General features: G+C 39.2%; 1 protein-coding gene across 2 annotated transcripts in view; it reads right to left on the bottom strand.

The window, feature by feature from the left end:
* Positions 1–21,365, bottom strand: part of CDH13 (cadherin 13) — a 1,002,781-nt gene that overhangs the window by 779,140 nt on the left and 202,276 nt on the right. For both annotated transcript variants that reach the window (XM_038538175.1, XM_038538177.1), the window contains exon 2: positions 6,889–7,000. In XM_038538175.1, the coding sequence (XP_038394103.1) occupies positions 6,889–7,000 (112 nt within the window). The remainder of the gene's footprint in view (positions 1–6,888; positions 7,001–21,365) is intronic.

Consider the following 21,365-nt stretch of genomic DNA (forward strand, 5'->3'; position numbering starts at 1 on the left):
AGCTTAAGTAAATATACCACTTGAAATTCTAACCATATTCAGATCTATGCAGACTGTAGTAGAGGTGATGTTAAATCATTTCATTAATCATTTAATCAATTTTCTAACTTGAGGGCAAATACAAGTTAGTAGTGCAAAGTACAATCAGAAAATGGAAAATAAATTATCATTTTTTTAATCACTAACACTTAAAACAAAAATCAAAGAACTTGGGAAGTTCTCAAGGATAGAGAATATAGACAGACAAAAAAACCCAAGTGAGCTTAAACTCAGGGAAAAGGAATTTCTCCACCTGCCAGGTTTGAAAGTTCATCCATTTATTATCATCCAAATGAAATCTTTTCAGCAGGGTCAAAAAGGGCCTTTGTTTTGACATTTAATTCACTGGCGATGTATTTCCTACGTTAGAATGCAAAACACCTCTCACATTGCTTTTTCATTAATTGCCTTCATTTTTCAAGTTCCCTGTTTGATTTATAGTCAATTAAAAACACCCTCAAAAGCCATGACTCATGTATGTTAAGTACAAATATAATTAATGCAACACCATGCACTCCATGGATGACCTGACCACTAACCAAGGTCATTGTCAAGGTGACATGTCCAACCAGTGTCCTGGTGAAAGAAACCCACAGGGAAGGTGGAAAGTCAGTAGTGTAGGTCATGGATAATCTTACACTAACTGGATCTATTCAACATAAGGAAAGGGGCACCTGAGTGGCTCAGTGGTTGAGTCTGATTTCGACTCAGGTCGTGATCCTAGGGTCCTGGGAATGAGTCCTGCATTGGGTTCCCTACAGGGAGCCTGCTTCTCCCTCTGCCTTTCTCTCCTCTGTGTGTCTCTCATGAATAAATAAATAAAATCTTTAAAAAATTAAGGAACAGAAGTAGTTTTTCTGTATCTTTTTAATATTACAGAGGAAGAATGAAACTTGGTTGTAAACAGAAAAAAATATAATGCAATAGAAATTCTCTATCTCATCCAGGTTGATGAAAATAGACAGGAAAAATGAAGTGGCAAATTTCCTTGATGTGTCACCATTAACATAAAAAAAAAAAAGACACTGGACTAGAGAACTCTATATCAGAGGCAAGGGACCTTAATCCTGGGTTCAAATCTTGACACTACCAAAATGAGTGATACGTCCTTGGGTAAATAGCTTTGCTTAGCCCAGCCTTAGTATCTTCACCTGTAAAATGGGCACATAACAGTATTTTGTGCTTTAAGGCCTGTCATGAAATTCAAGGGGGACTTCCACAATTAGAGAGTACACAATTAATGCCAGCTATGAAGGTCATGGATGTCACACTGGTCAGCACTCGTGGTGCCTTTTACAAATCCCAGTATCTATTCCTAAGGTATGCATACCTTTTACATTTTTCAGGAAGGTTCCCTCTCTTGCAATTGTGGTCAGAATGGGCATACAGCCCATCATAAGGAAATCTCTTAAGACTTATACCTGTCTCTCTAGAAAATAAACATATTGAAACTTCAGAAGAAGTTCATTTCATATCTAATACTCAGAAGAGTATTAGAAAAGTCAATAGCAAAAAAAAAAAAGTAATATTAGCCTAATGTATTTGATATGTGGTTTCCCACCAAAATGATATGTGATTTTCCACCTAAGTAAGGTCATTTGGGACATTATTTTACAAAGAAATATTTACTCAAATTAAATAACTGCCTTCTCTGTTGTAATTAGTCCTTATTCCTGTTTTGTTTTTTAGTGCCAAATGATCTTTTATTTTTAATTATTTTCCAAATGACCTCTTAAAAGAAAATTCTAGCCAAATAAATGGTAGTATTCTTTCTCTATCTCATCTATTTACCTTTTTTTTTTCTTTTTTCATATCAAGCCCCAGGAAAAAATTTAAAAATACACTCATCAATCCAAAATTAAAAAAAAAAAGACAACTACTGGTCCATGAAGTTCAAATCCTAAAATCACTCATTTCTTCAAATTTTTAATGTTCATAATTTGTCTTCTATAAAGCCCAGATTAGATGGCCATTGTAGGGACATTGAAAGTATTTAAGGTCTATGAATAACAGTAGTAACAAGAGCAGCAGCAACAACAGCAATATTGACAGTAAAAAAATAGCTTTCTTTTTTTAAGATTTTATTTATTTATTCATGAGATACACAGAGAGAAACAAGAGAGAGGCAGAGACACAGGCAGAGGGAGAAGCAGGCTCCATGCAGAGAGCCCAAAGTAGGACTTGATCCCAGGTCTCCAGGATCACACCCTGGGCTGAAGGTGGCGCTAAACCGCTGAGCCACCCAGGCTACCCTAATAGCAGGTTTCATTCATTCATAACTGTGCGAAGCATTTTTCCATCAATAAACATCAACTCTAAAAGCAAAGATTGCCATTATCCTTCTTAGATGAGATAATTCAAACTTAGAGGATTCGAATAGCTTACTCACTCAGGGCCACACTGTTTACATGACTGGTGAATAGAATATGAGTAGAAATTATATATATCATTTTTGAGCTAAAGTGGTTAAATTTGGGGGTGTCGTCTCCACATTTTTTGCCCCCCATCTCAGTGACATAAGAATGACTAGAAGACCCAAGATGGCAGGACCAAGTTGGAAGTAGCCTGAGTCCTCAAGTTCCTGAATGGACAACAACAACTTGGAGCAGAATACCCAAGAGAGCAAGCAGCCCAACCTGCATCCTCATGACCTGAATGAGAAATAAACTTATATTGTGTTAGGTCACTGGGGTTGTTTGATAGCAAGCCTATTCTAACGAGTACAATTGTGTTATTAAAAATGTAATTATACAGGGATCCCTGGGTGGCGCAGCGGTTTGGCGCCTGCCTTTGGCCCAGGGAGCGATCCTGGAGACCCGGGATCAAATCCCACATCGGGCTCCCGGTGCATGGAGCCTGCTTCTCCCTCTGCCTGTGTCTCTGCCTCTCTCTCTCTCTCTCTCTCTGTGACTATCATAAATAAATAAATTTTTTAAAAAATGTAATTATACAGGTTGTATTTTAGGTGAGCTTAGGTGTAGCAATTTTTCTCTGTGTATCTGTGTGTGTGTGTGTGTGTGTGTGTGTGTGTGTGTGTATGCTCCATGAAGAGTAATCTAGGAAGGATGAACAGTAAGAGGTAGTAAAGTGCTGACTTGAAAGTGCCTCGATGGCCAATGGGGTGTCCTTTCTGGAGACAGGAAGTTGGAGATATCTCCCATTAATAGAAGCTGAAGGGTCATGAGTATGATTCCCTCTAGCTAAGTCAATGATCATAGATCTCTCCATATGGCTGGGAAGATGTGTCTGAGCTGATGCAGCTGGGAAAGAATAGTCTATTGAGTAATTTTGCAGAACACAACATAGCCAGGGGCTTATCACCTGGTCCTTTTCCACCTCAGCTGGGTGACTGGTCAATTTTCCAGGCCACTTATTCCTCTGAAGCCTGGGTGTCAGCTGGGAGGGTGTAACCAGCATCGCTATTTAAATCTCATAGGGCCAAGATGACGGGTGCCAGAATCACATGATTTTCATGTTGCCAAAGAAGCAACAACTTATTAAGAGAAGTTTGGGTATTGGAGGCCTCTAGGGACCCCCTAGCACAAACCCCTCAAGGATTCCTCCCTGAGTCCAAAGGCCTTGAATGGATGTCTCCTGAGTTTCTTCCTTCCAAGCTATTTCCCCTTTCTTCTTGTACTTCTCATTAAAAAAAAAAAAAAAATGGGAATAAGCATTCTTCCCAGCTCATTTTTCAAGACTGAGATGAAGGCAGAAAACTTTTGTCCAAGTTATCACGAGTTGGGGGCTTTGCATTACACCGTGAAAGATACAATGAAAGAGCTCCCCTGGTTACATTAGAAGAATAGTAGGATACCATGTTTTGATCCTAGAAGCTTGTTGAAAAATGGCCTTTTAAAGACGAAAGCAAGTCTAGTTAGTGGAAAGGAGAGTAGAATAAAGAGTTATTTGGATGTGAAGAAAATAAAAGGCTTTAGAACAACTGAAGGAAAGATGTATTGGAGTGAACAGTGAATAAAATATTAGGGAAATAAAAGGAGTGGAGGTGACCATTAGTAACTGTTAAAGTAGAAAAAGATAAGTCATTGAGAATTGAGGAGAAAGATGAAAAAGGATAAAAGGAAATATTACTGACTGAACAAAGAGAGTAGGAAGCCGTGGACAGAATAAACATTTTCTATAGACTGCTAAAAGCTGAACACAGAATTGGTTGGATAGAAGTCTGGGGTATGAGCAGATATACTATGTCCATCAGGCAAACAGACAACACTTTCAGACAACTTTATAGAATGGTGAAAAGTGTAGACATCATTATGCTGTGTTTACACCTTCTGCAAGACAAAACTTTACAATGATTGGAAACAAAGCTCTTAAATATTGCAAAAAAATATGGAAAGTACAAACGTCATAAGTGGAGTCCAAGAGATGTAACTAGCCTGGTGTCTTTTAACCTCCTGCATTACCTGTGTTTATATGGCACTAAAATAATCCTAACCATTTCCTGGATCTTGGCATGCAACCTCAAGTATTTATAAGTATTTTAAAACTTTCTGAGTCTGTTGGACCCTTCCATTTTCATCCAGACAGTAGCCTTGTGTCAATACAGCCTTCATTTTGAAAGCACCACCCCACTCATTAGTTTCTTGGTTAATCACATTTTCAGAGATAGAAGGGTCTTGTGTTGAACCCTAGAGCAATGCATGAAAAAAATCTAAGAAAGAGGGGAAGAGGTAGAGACTAAGAGGAATGTTTGTGAGCTGGGGGGAAAGTTTATCAATACTCAGTACTCTTTCCTCTGTAATAGAGCCATACATTTCTATTTCTTCTGAAAATCCAGATTTTCTCAAAAAAATATTTGATAAGCATTCTCAAGTCTATGGAAACTTTCTTCTTCATTTAGGCACAACTAACCTTATTTGCAGGGTCTTACTCATAACAACCTACATTCGTTGCATTGAGATGAACTCAAAAGCACCAGACTAGACGTACTCTTTATATTTTTTTACCCTAGTAATAGATTTGAACCTGCAGTTTGACTAAGAGAGGGCTAATCAGATTTTGCTGATTCAACAATTTACATACAGATTCATATATAAAATTTTAAATATCCTCAATTCCCATATCACTGACTTTTCCTGAACGTGCTATCATTGATAATCAACTCAGTTCCATTTAGCATTTACTAGCTTACACAGAACCAGCAACCATAACCCACTTAATTACTTAGGGGATTAAAAAAAAAAACACAGACACACACAAAACTGTGATATTGGAATGTACAGTATGGTCTAGTTTAAATTAAAAAGATCCCCCAAAGTATGATTGTTTCCAGCTTCTCAGCGGTGAATTAAAAGCTGTTTGGTGTCGTGAAGATTACAGAAGCAATCACATTTATGGACCTGCTTTGCATACCAACTCTATTAATTTCCATACTCAGGGTGGCTTCACATTTACACCCATGTTAATATAGATGCCATTTGGGATAATCACTTGCAAAGAAAAGAGAGAAAAAGGAGACAGAGAAAGAGTGGGAGAGAGAGAAAGAGAAGGAGAAGAAGAGAGGAGATAAGACAGAGATGTGAGGGAAGAAGAGCCAGAAAAGTGGTTCTCTTAAACAAAGTTTCCTTTGAAATATATTGATTTTGATAAATAGAAGAATCAAAAGACAAATAAGGGTTCCTGATGGCCTGACCCAGGAGTCTCACTCAGGGCTCAAATTAACATGAAATCACACATTGGAATTCACTTATTGTGCCAGTCCTGCACCTTGTCATTGCAGACTCTAATTGCCAGAATGATTTCATTGGTATAATTGCATCAAGATGTTCATGGACTTCACCTTGGGTAGCTCCCTTGATGCTCAGTATTGCATCTTCATTACTGTGTTCCTTCCAACTCTAAAATGTGTTCCAGCCTCACAGAACAATCCAATCAAGCAGGCTGGTTTTATTTTATTTTGTGTTGTTTTGTCTTGTTTCCCTTTTCTTTTAACACACCAGCCACAGAGCACAGGAACGAAGGAGTGTGGTTAGCGTGGAAGGCGAGCCTGAGACCATAAGGGCAAATGCAAAATCATCTTCCCTAAAAGGACCTTGCAGCATCTGACCAACTTAAACCACTGTTTTCCTATCATGCTTTCCCAAATGTTAAAGAATGGTGCTCAAGAGCTTACAATTAAATGGTTATTTGTCTACCATCAATTTTAAATTCTATTGTGCTAAAACTATGCTTGCTATGCATTTAGCAATGCACTCCATGCCCTCATAAAGATAAAACAATATGAAACTGGCATTAAAAATAGGAAGAGATTATATCCACAGATCTGAGGGGAGCATATTTTAATTGGAATTTGGGGGGATTTGAGTTTACTCCACAATGTAGCTAGTAGAGATTTTGAATCTTTCTGAAGTCCCTCTTATTAGCCTTCAGAATAGGAGTTTTAAATTCCTATGCCTAAAAATTCCCAGAAGCCAACATCCTACTCTCACCATTATTTTGATCTAACACTATGCACGAGAAATCCCAGTAAAACAGCAATCCTTGGGAAGGCAATGGTTTTGCTCTCAGGGACTGCCCAGGGGAAATGGATTTAATTTCCTTTGCACAGGGTAGCACTCACATTGGAGTCTGGTGTGGTCTCCTCTTCTGGGAGCAGTGGGAAAATGCTCACCAATGATAAAATACTCAAAAGAGACACATAACGACTTTATATACCTCTCAGCCAACAAGGCCCTAATTCAAGAGCTTCCACCCCAGGTCAAGCAGTGACATAAGAAAAACAATCAGAGAACACTTAGGTTAGACTATATCACATCCTGAGACATATTCTTAGACATTGGCAAATTCAAATATGAGAATAGGCCAAAAGAATCATCATGTGACATTGCTTACAGTTTAGAATCGCCTGGTCCTCGATGAACTGAGCTGGCTGATTGATATGGAACACTTTCTGCTGAAACCCAGGAGTGCAGTCCAAATCTTCTGCAGATGTTAACAGCAGCACCTGAGAAAACCAAAGCCATCAATATTTTAACAGCGGCTTATGTGTTTGCCCTACTAACTTTTACCAAATCTGTGACTTTTAGAAATGAGCCGGGGTTTTAATTTTGTTTCCCAAATGAAGAGGTAAGTTGATACTTCTCCTGTGGCTGCCAACAATTCTCTTTGGCAATGAGATTTGGAAAATACACAAATGGGAACAGCTGCTGTAGTTTCCATCAAGTTGCTGTTAAAGAAATAACTTTGTCAGATTTTTACACCTGCTAAGAATCTCACCATGGCTTCTATGTGTGAAATTTCATTACAAAAACAGTCAATTTCATATGATGCCCAAGCTAAAACCAACTTCACTGTCATAGATGCAAAGGAGCAGTGCCATTCATAATGAGGAGGAAAACAGAATATTCCACTGGAAATTATTTCCCAAAGGAATTCAGAGCTCACTATACCTTCACAATCAAATATGGTGGCCATGAGCCACCCTCACCTACTCAGCACGTGAAATGTAGCTGGGCTGAAATTGTCAATATAAAATACATGTTGGATTTTGAAGGCTGAGTGCCAAAAAGAAAAATAATGTAAAATATCTAATTTAATAATGTTTATATGGATAACATGTTAAAATGATATTATTTTACAGAGTAGACTCAATAGATGTTATTGAAGTCAGTTTCACCACTTTATTTTACTTTTGTAAGTTTGGCTGCTCAAAAAATCTAAAGTTTATAATTGCTTCCAAAAGCTCAGCTCTGTCTTTGCAAACCCTTGGGGTGCTTCATCTCAGACTCAAAAATTTAAGTTATATATTTTGGAATATGAAAGTATGTGACACATTCTTGGACAAGGGGTACTTTCGTAAGGTAAGAAATGGTCATGGGTTTAGTATGGAAAGAATACAAGCCCTATGAAGATAGAAGTTACCTCTTCCCCGCCCCCCTTTGATACCAAGTACCTACCACAGATACTGAAGCTGAGAAGATGCTCTATAATATTTAACATATAACTGCTAACATTTTTCGACCTTTACTATATGGCGAGCACTATGCTAAGTTTGTTATATGCATCATCTCCTTTAATCTCCACAACAGCTTATACTATATTTAATATTTTATAGGATACATTTTACAGACAAGGGGCCTCACATTCTGGAGAAGCTAATACATTTGCCCAAGACCATACATACAGTGAGGATGGGTGGAACAAGGATCTGAATCCAGGCTTAAGTGTCCTGAATTTGGATCACTTATCAGAGCTCCTCCCACACACCCCTTACACTTTCCATGTCATGGAGCAAGATTTTATATTTTTTTTTTGCCCGAGATGTTTCTCTGAAGCCTGTGGAAGGCTGTTTTAACAGAGCATGGAGCCAGCAGAGAATGTTTGGAAATTCATATTCTTAGTAGCAGCCCTTGGCCATTACTGATGAGAATTGGTGCACAAATACCCCAGCTCTCTCACAGCTCAGGAGAGATAATCATGCAAGCAAACGTTCTGTTTCCCTGTTTCCACTTGGATTTCAACTCCAGCTGCCCACAGGGGTGAGCTTGATATTCACCTTCCATTCTTCCCTGGCTCATTTCCTCATCTCTTGTTGGTATTTTCTGACACCACCCTCCAAATGAAACTACTGGCACTCAAATCCTTGACTTAGTGCCTGCTTCTTGGGAAACCAAACTTTGATACTAGGATGCAAACTTTTAACCACTATACACAAGCTGTTGAAGAAAACTCATTATTATCCCCACCAGCAAATTCAAAAGAGTGTACAAAAGGTTGGAAGCTGAGGAACCATGGCTTCTCTCTAAATACCAGCCCACTGAAATGCACTGAACCCCAAGGAATGAGAGCAAGAATTAATCTTTGGAGATTCATGGTATAGCCAGACTGAGGAACATCAGAGAAATTGAAATGGAGAAGTCATCACCCTGACTGACATCATCTTTCTAAAATCAAAGGGGTGAGGATATTATAGTTCCATATCTGAGCAGTTCTGCTTGTGAAACTTTCTCTTGCCTTCAGAGCAGGCTCTGGTTAGATTGCTTCCAAGGCAATCATAATGCTGACATCCCAAATGGCACATACACAGAATGCAGATTCAAGACTCAGAATAATTTGCTGGCAATTTTGCAAGCAGAAAATCTATAACTGGCCAACGCTAATTCAGTTAAACAGAAAGTGGTCAAAGGTTGTCCCCAGGCACCCTGTGCCTACAATTATACCTTAACCTTCTAATCAGCTAATTCTGCCTTTAACCCAAGACCAGTAAACCAGTCATCCCCTAGGAACTAAAGAGATGTCATTTCTCTAAGGATCCTGAGTATAAGAACCCAGAACTGGTTGAGAATTTGGTTGAGTTGAGCCCCTGTTCTTGTCCCTCTGCAGCTCCATCTTTGTCCTGATTTCTTGGTAGGCTCTATTCAGGATTCCTCTGGAGTCATAAAGACATCTCTGACCATCAGGTGGGAGTAGGAGTGGTGAGAAGATTCCCAGGGGCTGTTTTGTTTGTTTGTTTTTTGTTTTTGTAAATTCTTGGGTCACTCCACTCACCAAAGTTTAAGTTAAATGCTTATAAGGGAAAAGCATGCAGCACTTTCCTAAGCAAGGTATGACTTAGCAAAGTAAGAACTAGTTCTTCCTGCCTGCATTCATTCATTCACTTATTCCCCCAAATTTATTAATCTCCTGGGACTCAGCAAGCACTTTGCTAGGTGCTGTTCTAGATCTTATACAGAAGCATAGTAATGCAGTAATTAAAAGCACAAAGTCCAAATGTTCAAATCTTGGCTTTGTCTTTTACTGGCTGATAGTAATGGAACTATGGAAAATAAGATGGGCATTGAGAGGAGGAGCTATATGGATTCAATGCATGGTGCATCTAAAGCAACAAGTATTCTGGTGGCACCTTGGTGGCTCAGTCAGTTAAGTGCCTGACCCTCCACAGCTCACTTGTGTGCTCTCTTTCTCAAAAAAAATTTAAAAATTAAAAAAAATAAAATTACTAGAATAATGTCACACAGGATAAGTGATCAGCAAGTGTTAACTGTTAATGTGGACTAGAAAAGGTGACGGGCATTAACAAATCACAATTTCATTAATTAACTAGAATTTTACCTTGAGAGGAAATTATAGGTGTCTTTGGGAGCATGAAGAAGGGACAAGGAACCCAAGGAACCTAACTTCATCTAGGGGGATCGGGGAAAGCAAACCCAGATAAAGGACATTTCTGCCTCGATCTCAAAGTTGGGTCAGAATTAGCTGGATCAATGGAAAGGAACATAGACTTATCTTGTCAGCCAACACACCCTTTTCTTTCACATAAGTGTCTGTCTGGGTTTCATGTAACACATCTCTGAAATTACAAAATTGTATTTAAAAAAGAATCCAGATGAATTTAGGGCTTCCCAAAAGTTGAATGTCTGACTGGGCAGTAGTGGAAGATTACTCTACTTACTGCTATTGCCCCTTGACTTTTTCCAAGAATTTAAACAGTATCTGTGCATGAACTTGTCACGGATACCCACCCTTCAATTTTAATCACACTGAGTTTGGTGGAAGAATAAGTAAGAAGTATCCACACATTGGTTTAAAAACGAGTATTTGGACATTACTCCAAAACGAGGTAAGCCCCTTCTCCAACATCGTCAGATGTCATTTTTACAAATATGCACCCTGGACATACTTTTCTCCAAATCCTCTTGAACATTTCTAGAATATATGCTATGAACAACATTCTGAATTTATCTTTAATGCCTTAGAAATAATGGTCTTTCTATATGTTTTTTTTGCTCACTCATGCATTAGCTTGCACCTCATAACCAACAGGCAACCAATACACCTTTGAAAGCTCAGCAGTGACCAAATTTTATGATCACTGAAGGATTTCTATTATTTGAAAATTACAATCAGCCTTCTTATGAAAGCAGATTCATGTTCGGACAAACTATAAGCACAGGACAGAGCTACACTGGTTCTATATGAGTCCCAGCTTATTAGCTGCCATTTACCAGTGTGACCTTGGGCAAGTAACCTTCTGTGTCTAAGTTTCCTCACATAGAAATTGGAACTATAATAGCATCTCAAAGTTATTATGAGGATTAATTAATGAGTTAATTGTCGTAAAGGCCCTTATGTAGTACCAGGCACATAGTGGTTGCTCAATAAATGTTTGCTGTTATTATCTTTGTTTCTATATATTATATTTAAGCCAATATACAGGATTCACTGATATTATATTCCTCAAGAATATAATAGACATTGACAGATATCAGCAAAATATAACTTTCGTTGCTACTGTAAAACTGTTCAGTGTATACACTGTGCTCAGAAATATTCAAAGGGAAAGAGCAGGGGCCTGAGTCAGGTAGAAGGTGGGAGGGGCGGGGTTGAATGTTGAGGTCAGGTGCACAATGGAAAACATCAATGCCTGTTGTGAGCTGAGCTGTGCTGCTTTTGCAGGACACCAAATATCCTTTAAAATGGCAGCTCAGAGCTCCATCCTCTGTGTAAGAGCCACTGCCCTACACGTACACACCGATAGCAAAACCTTACATCACTCTCTTTATACATGCTTCCTTTTTTAGCTTCCATTTCTTTGCTGCTATTCAGAGCTTTCTTTTTTCAAAAGAAAGGGTTTATGTTTATCCTGACAGGTAGTGATTCACGAACATAGCCAACTTGGAATTTGCTTCCAGAAAAAAAAAAATTTTCTGTCCCAGACTGCAGGTTGCCAACTGGCAGCATATGGGATGGATGTGGCCAGCAGATTTGGTTAGTTTAGCCATAGCAGTCTATCATAAAAGTTAAATTATCATGTTATTAAGAGTGCACTTCTCTTGGCTGTCCTTGTCTACACCATTCTCTGTATTACTGTTCCCGCTTACTTGACTCTGCTACTCACTTGTCTGGCTCTGAGGCATCTGAATTTGCAACCCCTACTCTAAACTTTGGAAACAGGCTTTTCAAGCAAAGAACTCTCCTTGTTGTGAGTCTCTAATTAACTTATAATAATATCCATAACTGTATGCTCTTGGCTCTGTTGCAGTAACTTTGGCCACGTGCTAAGCTCTGGCCAACAAAAGGAGAGTAAAAGAGTTTTTGCCACTTCCACCTGGCCCCTGAAATGCCCTCTCTTCCCCATCTATGAAAACAGAAAGGAGGGTCTTCCAAGATGGCAGAGCCATCCGATAGAAAAGCCCAGAAATCAGTCCTTGCTTAGAAGACAAGCACTTTAACAGAACTACCCAACAAGGAAACTGCACATGCAACGTGCAGACCCCTAAGATCCAGGGTTGTGTGTGTGAGCCAGCAGCTCACCTGGCTGACTATATACTAGATGTGGAAAGGACAAGGACACAGAGGGGCTCCTATATCATGGCATCACAAATATGTTCCAGAGGTCAAAGAGATACAGCAGGACTGAAGAAAAGCTTAACACAACTGTATTCAAAGTAGCCATAGCTAAAAAAACAGAGAAACTTCCTGCCACAAATAATTATCTCCGCAGGCAGTGAACAACCTCAGATCTCATCCTCTCTTAAGCCAGCTCCAAAATGGTATTTCCCAAGTGAACTCACTAGACTCTCCTGGCCCCTCATTGTTTTCCTTTCACTGACTCACCGCTTTTTGCTATTAGCGTGGATGGACAGTTACTTTATCCTTGCCACAAAACACCTCTGGTTTACTCTTGTCAAAGCCGGCCTACTGGAATCAGTTTGGAGGAGCTTAGATTGGCGGGGAAGAAAGGCTACTAGCTCTGACTTGCAGGATATAAAAATGTTACAGCAATGAATTTTGATTGATTCTTTATCCTGCCAGAATCCTTGAAGGGTTTATGAAAGCATTCTACCTACAGGGAAAGCATAGGAAAAAGAGGTATTTAAAGGCATGCATTGGCACATCTATGTACACACACAAACATACGTGCACACGTGCATAGGCACATATCCATATCCTTACTGAGAGTGTAGCTCATGTCATCCACCCCACCAAATCTGACCACCTTACAATCTTCTTGATGTTCTATAGCCCTCGGGACACAGAGCACCTGCCACTATCTTGGCCACTAAGGTAACTGACACTTAGAAATGATTTTGTGATTTTGGAGAAGAAAAAGAAAGAGAATACTTCCAGTTTGGTGAGTCCCTCATACGCAGTGTGAGTTAATTGAGTGTTGTTGCCTTCATACAGAGTTTAGGACCAACATCCTAGACCTTATTTCCAACTGAATGCTACTCAGTATCTTTTCCTCGAATTGTTAAAAGGGAAGTCACACAATTATGACACCCAAAGATGTCCTCAGGCCAATCCACAGAACCTGTGAATATGTTTGATTAAATGGTAATGGGGAATTAAAGGTAAAAATCCACTGACTTTAAAATAGAATGATTATTCTGAATTATCTAAATATAATCAGAAGAATCCTTGAAAATGGAAGAGAGAGAGAGAGAGAGAGAAAGAGACAGAGAGAGAGAGAGCTGAAGAGCTCGAGAAAGAGATGTGACAATGAAAGCCAGGCCACAGGGATGTGGTGTGAGAAAGCCTCAACTTGCCATTGCCAGCTTTGGAAGTAGAAGAAAGGACTGCCAGCCAAGGGGGCAAGAGGCCTCTAGAAGCTGGAAAAGACAAAAATACAGAGTTCCTCCTAAACCTCCAGAAGGAATGCAGCCCTGCTGACACCATGTTTGTATCTCAGTGAGGCCCATTTTCTGGATAGGAGTGTCAGAGGATCATGATGTGGAAATTGCTGTCTGAGCACTCCATTCTTGAGCACAAATAGGCACAGATTCTTCTCTTTTTTTCTTAGCAATTGTCCTTTCAAGTGGTGGGGCATTTTGATCTGCTGTTATGACAGAGTATTTGGGTTCATTTTTTTCATTAGTTCCCTTAGTCAAAGTTTAAAATTTCTATTATCTGCCAGGCCTTTGGATAGATGCTGGAGATGGAGAAATGAACAAAGGCCTTGGTAGAGCTATTATCTAGAAGGAAAGGCAGGCATGGGGGCAAATAATACCATATAATATAATATTTTCTACATATTGGGAATTAGGAAGTAGTTCAAAACAAAGAATCTTGAGCTAAATTACCTGGGTTCAAGTCCTAATTTTACTACATGGTTGCTGTGTGACCCTGGGCAAGTTCCTTACCTTCTCTGTGACTTAGTTTTCTCATTTGTACAATATACCCAGTAAGTTCATCTACTCTCATTGGTTTGTGAGAGCCAATAAGTTAACATAAATCAAAAGGTTTAGGACAGGAGCTGGCTCATACTAGGTGCTATACGCTACCTACTATTATTATTTATATTAGTATAGATGATTATGTAAAAAGTGTTATGGAAGGAATAACAGACTGGAATAACAGAAGGAATAACAGACTGTTTCAATGAGAATAGGAACTGGGGCCATGTCACAGATAAGGCCATATTGGAAAGCTGATTGACATTTTTCAAGTAGCAAAGTATAATAAAGAATGTTCCATGCAGGGGTTTGGTAAGTGCAAACACCACAGCATGCCAACTGAAGAAACAGGAAGCAATTTTGCAGGGATAATAAGCTTTGGGTTGTTTTCAAGATTATTTGGAAGTGTTTTGTCTTAAAGTAGGATTGAGTTGACCAGGCATGTCCTCCTCTAGTCTGGCTAAAACAGAGCCAAAAATAATTCATTCAATGAAATCACAATTTCTGTCTAAACAGGATTAACTCTTTACAGTTAAGATTCCAGGATTAATCAACGAGACTCAATTGGTAAATTAAAAAAAAAAAAAAGTTTTGTAAGAATTTTAGTCAATGCAATTAGGAAGGCTTTTTTCTCTGGCCCTTGGAAGAAACTAGAGGCTGTATCTGCCCTCGAGTTGGTAGTATTTAGATCTATTTATGAAATTTTAGTAATTAATTTGGGATTTCAAATGCCAGGTAAGACCTGCTTCCCTTAAATGAAATAAAGAAGGGAGTCTCTGTATGAGATACTCATGGTGAGACTTAGCAGCCCCAGGAAGTTCAAATGAGCAAATATGAAGTACCAACTGTGTGCCAGGCACAGGAAGAGTTGTCCGGTCTGCATATAAAACCCTAACCCCATGGAGACAACAGGTTAGAAAATTACTAGATGAATAATCCGGGGGTTGAGTATTCAGTCCAATAGAAGACAGTGCCCGAGGCCATCACCTTAGCTAGCCTCTCATCATAGCCACTGCTGCTGTGAAGTGTTCCCTCAGAGCTCAGCCTTGCCCTGCAAAGCGTCCTCAGTCTCTTCACATTCTGCTGTGGGGCTTGCTCCTATACTGCAGGAGCCTGGTTAATGCAAGGTCAAGCAGAGCTGGGAAATGTAGAGGAGCTGATGCTCCAGCTGCAGCCTTTAGTGGTGCCCTCAATGCTGGGAAATGGAAGCCAGTTACAGGTCCTAATTGCCTTCCTCTAGAGGCACTCTTCTGAGAGACATCCCATGTGCCTTCCAGAGGTCCTGGTGGCTTGAGCCCTAGCTGCCCACAGGAGTGATCTCAGTGACACTTCATTACATGGGCTCTCGCCCTCCTCCCTTGCCTCACCCTCTGGCCCCTCACTCCTGCTTCCTAGGTCATCTCCCAAAGAAAACAATCTGTATCTAGCCCTTTGTCTCCAGCTCTGATTCGGGGGAACCTAAAGTAAGACATGTCCCATTCATTAGTTTCGTATTGCTGCTGTATCAAATTATCTCAATCTTAGAGGCTTGAAAAACATTTTGTTATCTTACAGCACTGGGTATCAGAAGTCTAAAATTTGTTGACAGGGCTGTGTTCCTTCAGCAGACTTCAAGGTACAATCTGTTTCCTTTTGCTCTCCAGCTCTCATAAGCCAACAATAGCATTTAGCGCATGGCATCCTTTCTCCATCTTCAAAGCCAGTAACATAGCATCTCTTTGACTTTCTCTCTCTCTTCTTCCATCGTCATATGCTCTTCTGTTTCTGACTCCTTTTGCATCCTTTTTATAAGGACCATTGTGATTATATCAGGCCACATGGGTAATCCAAGTAATAGTCACATGTTCTAGAAATTAGGATGTGGACATGTTCAGGAACTATTACTAAGCCTCGTATAACCCATGAGTAACTTCTATAAGGGAAGGGGAAAGTTCTATAAATACAGTTTCAGTCCAAAATGTCCAAAAAGTATAGAAACAATACAAATATAATATATATAAGTGCCCATCAATGGAAGAATAAAGACTATGTAAGATAGATATATATTGTACACATTCCATATATAATATGTTCCATGTATCATATCAGATATTGCATATTATGGAATATTCATAAAAATAATCTATATAAAAATAGAATATTATTTAGCCGTGAGAAAGAAGGAAACCTTGCCACTTGTGACAACATGGATGGGCCTGGAGGGCATTATGCTAAGTGAAATAATCCAGAAAGAGAAAGATAAATACTACATAATATCATTTATATATAGAATCTAAAGAAAATCCAATTCATAGAGAGTAAGAAAGAGGTTGCCAGGGGCTGGGAAGTAGGGGAGACAAGGATACGTTGGAAAGAGGGTACAAATTTTCAGCTATAAGATGAATAAAATCTGAAGATGTGATATAGAGAGTAATGACTGTGGTTGGTAGTATGTGGTGTGGTTAATGCTTGCTGGTCCTCACCAAAAAAATAGAAACTTAAAAAAAGAAGAAATATATATGTGAGGTGGTAGAGGTGCTAATTTACTAGATAACTAGATGGGAGGCAATCCTTTCACAATGTACAATTAATGTGTGCCAGTTGCCATGATGTACACTTTAAATGTATTAAAATTTTGTCAATTATGCCTTAATAAATCTGAAATTTAAAAAAAATTTTAAACTCCCAAAATGTCCGAGAGGGAGTCATCCCATAATCATCCACATTCCTGACAATATTTATCTGTGAAATCAGGAAAATCTGAAGGAAGACTCCACTGATGGTCAATAGTCACCTATGCAGGCCTGATGTTGTGTCAATTTAACAACTAGACTATGACCTTTTCTTGCTTAGAAATAATTATCAGATCCTGCCTGGCCTTGCTGTGAAGTGGAACATTTTATTCTAACTGTGCAACTCTCAACACTTTCTTCTCTGCCAGACATTAGACAAGATGTCAGATTTGTCATCACACCGGAAGGTTTTTATTAATTATCTTTCAGAGGCAAAGTCCTTTTTGTAATTTATTTTTTCACACCAGGAAAATTCTTCTATTGAACTAAATGTCTATCTTGTTAAATTGTTTTTTTTTTTTTTGTTTTTTTGTTTTTTTTTTTTTTTCTGCTAAAGATTTTGGCTTTGAAAAGTTCCAGAAGAAAAGAAATAAAGCTAGCAAAAGTTGGTGTTGAGGTCAAAATCTAACTGCCTAGGGATGCCTAGGTGGCCAATTGGTTAAAGTAGCAGACTCTTGGTTTTGGCTCAAGTCATGAGTCAGAGTCTTGAGATTAACCCCCACATTGGGTTCAACACTCAGCACAGAGTCTACTTGAGATTCTCTCCCTCTGCCCCTCCCCACTGAGCTTGCACACACACTTTCTCTCTCTCTAAAAATAAGTAAATAAACCTTTAAAATCTAACTGCCTAATACGTAATTAAGAGAGAAATTTGTTCAAATGCTTGCTTGCCTGTATCAGAAGGAATTGTAATGACTGCTCTACTTGCCAATTAATCATGTTCTTAAGGATTCATTCATGGATATAAGTAACATTTACTGAGTGCCTACTACCTGTTAGTGACAAGATACACAGAAATTAGTAAGACAAAGCTCCCACCCTTTAGGAAGACAAAGCACAACAGGAAAGACTGGTATGTAAATACATACTTTAAAAACACAATTAAAAGTATAGGATTGGAGTACACAATCTTGTAGAAATAGTAAAAGAAGAACACAGTTGGCTCAATGTTAGGGGAGTGGGAGTAAGGTCCCTAGAGAAACCACTGTCTTAGACACATCAATTTAGTTGATTTTGCTTATGTACCCTTACATTTTAAACAAAGAAGATGCACAGTGAGGAGGACTAAGAATGATAGTGATCTTTGAATTTCCTCTTCAGTGCTGCTACTAGTTATTACTCAAAAGGACTCAAATGTCTCAAGACTGAGCTACTCTGATGTTGAAAAAAAAATTCCTAGTGTTCTATAACAACTTTGCTTTTAAAAGGGAAAAATTCTTAAGATAGAAACTAGAAAATAATTTCATATGCAACTTTTTTCTGCTTCATATTTCCAGAGTAGTAAGCAAGATAATAATATAATGTCTAAGTGGAATACTAGGTGGCCTCGGGTTTCAAGAAAGAGATATAGGGAGGCCTTCCAGCAGTGAGGAATACCAATGGGAGTCCTCATAAGTGTTTAACAACTGGCTCTTCAATAAAGAAATGCCATGATTTGTAACATTTGCTAATTTCCATGATGCAACTATTCCCCCCATGGCCAATTCTGAGTTACCAACATGGTCACTGTGTACAGAATTAGAAAGAAATATGCACAATTGGCTCCCATGAGCTAAGCAGTGCCAGCATAGCACTGGGTATGCCATTTCCTAATTCTGGTAGCGTGGGCTAAGAACTTGCTTGGATTTTTGCAGGGTTTTTATGAACTATGAACCACCATGACCCCAAGGAGAGCTTCCTTCTTTCCCACAGTGACACTTTGTTATTGAGGATGGGGTTTACTGCATAGGAGTTAAAACAGCCTAGAAAATCCTTACTAATGGAGCAAAACGGCCCACCATAATTTGGTTTTTTAGTAAGAGAAAATGCAATGCATCCTTGATTCGTGACCGTGTGTTATTTAAATATTGCTTTTGATGTTTTATCCAGAATCCTAGCTCGAATGATCAGAGATAATCCTGCCTTCTGACATAATTAGGGAGATGCTGCTTTGCTAAGCTGGAGGATAATCAATTTGACCTTGAAAGTTTGTCTATAGTACTACAAATATTCAGAACACAGATGTGCAGCCACAGAAGAGTCTTCCTCAATAGTCAAACATCAGCTATAGCCTTTCTTCCAAGGACAAGAAGGCTCTACCAAAGAGGGTGCAGATTCTGATGGCCAGCAGATCCTTAAAGGCCACTGAATCTGTGAGATGGCCTTTAGTTTGTGGATTAATCACTAACATTTAAATATCAAGGATTTTCACTAAGTACTTGGGTTGTTTTGAGACGATGCTGGGACTATAGTCAAACATTCTCCTGATGGACAGAACGTCTTCTCCAAGTGACCACAGTCCATGTCCCTCCCTCTGTCTCCCAGCAGCAAGTACCATTTGCCTTTTATTATCTCAGTTGCACTCTTGGTTTCCTAAATTAAACTTAAAAGTGATGTTTGGTTTGCATTCATGTCTTTATATGAATTTTTCTTATACCAAGTCCTTTCATTCTTTTACATTACCTTCCTGGCCTCTCCTGGCACCCGAGTTTCCATTCTTCATTTACTAATATTCCTAGGAAAAGAGTCTCCCTTGAATGCGTTGCAGAGAAGTTGTATTTAACAGTGAAACCACCACCACCATAAAAAAGTCTACAGTATTCTCCTCTTGAAACTGCTTTCATATTTACTGTCTTCTGAATTCTGGGGAGCTGAGTCAGCCTGCTCCATTACTCAAGTTCATATTTTTTTCAGAGCATCAAGCCCTTCCTCTTAGCTGGCTTGCTCAAAGGCACAAACTCTTTAAAGTGATAAAAATGGCTTATTGCTGGTCTCCAAAGACGGAGAACATCCCCTCCCTCGGCTTCACTGCAGTGTCAACCGAACACCCTACTTTCTAATATCTACAAGAGGCAGGAAGCCTCTTCGACTTGCTCCTCACTAAAAACAAACAAAAAGGTATACATAGATACAAATATATTAACTCAGGAACCCCTCCCTCGCATTACATTTAGGTGTGGATAAGCCAGTGTGTTTTCTCCAAAAAGCAAATATTTGTCAGGTTTTGAGCTGAGAACAAAGAAAACATCTAAGCCAAAAAAGTTTGAGAAGGACATTTTATTTTTTTCTCATGTCTATTTGAGTCCACAGGTTCAATTACCTGAAATTTCATGAGTCAGTCCTTGGGATATTTTCATCTCAAACTGGATTACTGTAATAATAAAAGTTTCTGCTAATCCTACTACTCTTTCAAAGTAAGTTTGATTTTTCTTTGGAAAAAAAAAATAGTATTATCTCCCCCATAGTAAAATTTACAGAAGATATCTTCTTCAAAAAAATTATTCAGTGCAGAGTACGGTCATGTGAACGGCCTCCACCCCAGGCTGGGAGGGATACATTAGAGTCTCCCTATGTAGACATTGTCAGCTGCAGACTTTATTTTAGGGCTTCAAGTCTTCATTGGTAAATCACAGCCCACAGGCCCAATCCAGCCCACCGCCTGCTTTTGTAAACAAAGTTTTATTAGAACATAGCCACACTCACTGATTTACCTCATGTCTTTGTTTTCACACTACAGCAGTAGAGTTGAGTGTCTTGCAACAGAGACCTTATGGCCTGCAAAGCCTAAAATACATATTATCTAGCCCTTCAGGAGACAGTTTGCAGACTCCTGGGCCAGAGGGCAAAATGGAAAAAGATAGGGAGCAGACCAGGAAGGGCCAATGAATCTGCTCGGCCACGCCTTCCCTGTGGTGTCACAAAAATTGAGAATTACTCGAGAATCTAGGCCAACATGCTGAAAACAGAGGTGCCCCACAGCTGCTGTGAGTATAAACAAAACGACGAGCTTCCTAAGTAGTTTTCCATGAACCAGCCCTTTTGAAGTAGGCTCCTGTGGAGAAGGTGCAATTGTGGAAAGATGGGATTTTAAAAGCCCAGAGGCACCCAATGTCTTCGTGATATTTTTTGGGTCAGTTTTCTGTAAATTCAACATTTGCCAAAAAAAAAAATAATAATAACATCCAAAGAAGATACTTTAATAAACAGGAAGGACATGGAGGGTTTGGTCTTTGGGATAAAGAAGAACTAAGTGTTTCATAATAATTATCAATCCCCATGTGATAAATATTAAATGAGCACCTACCATCTGCCAGTCCTGTACTAGACATGGGAGATGACATAGAAAGCAAAATATACACTTTTCTGCTCTTAGGGTGCTTAATTCCAGTAGAGGGAATACCAACCAACAAATAAAAAGTAAGTACAGAGGATCATTTCAGTGTGATATATGCTATAGAGAAATTAACATCAAATGCTGGGGTAGGAGGAAGGGCATTCAGTGGGGGGACGGGAAAGAGCCTTCAGTGAGGAGAATGCTGAGGAGTTGGTCACACCAGGGTCAGTGCATGAGCGTTCAACCGCTGGAGGCAGAGGCAGCAGCAAGTATAAAGGCAAGGCTTTGCTATAGGGATATGCCCAGTGCTGGGAGGAGGGTGGATGGAGG

The sequence above is a fragment of the Canis lupus genome, chromosome 5, assembly GCF_011100685.1.
Source record: "Canis lupus familiaris isolate Mischka breed German Shepherd chromosome 5, alternate assembly UU_Cfam_GSD_1.0, whole genome shotgun sequence".
In the NCBI taxonomy this organism is placed as follows: domain Eukaryota; kingdom Metazoa; phylum Chordata; class Mammalia; order Carnivora; family Canidae; genus Canis; species Canis lupus.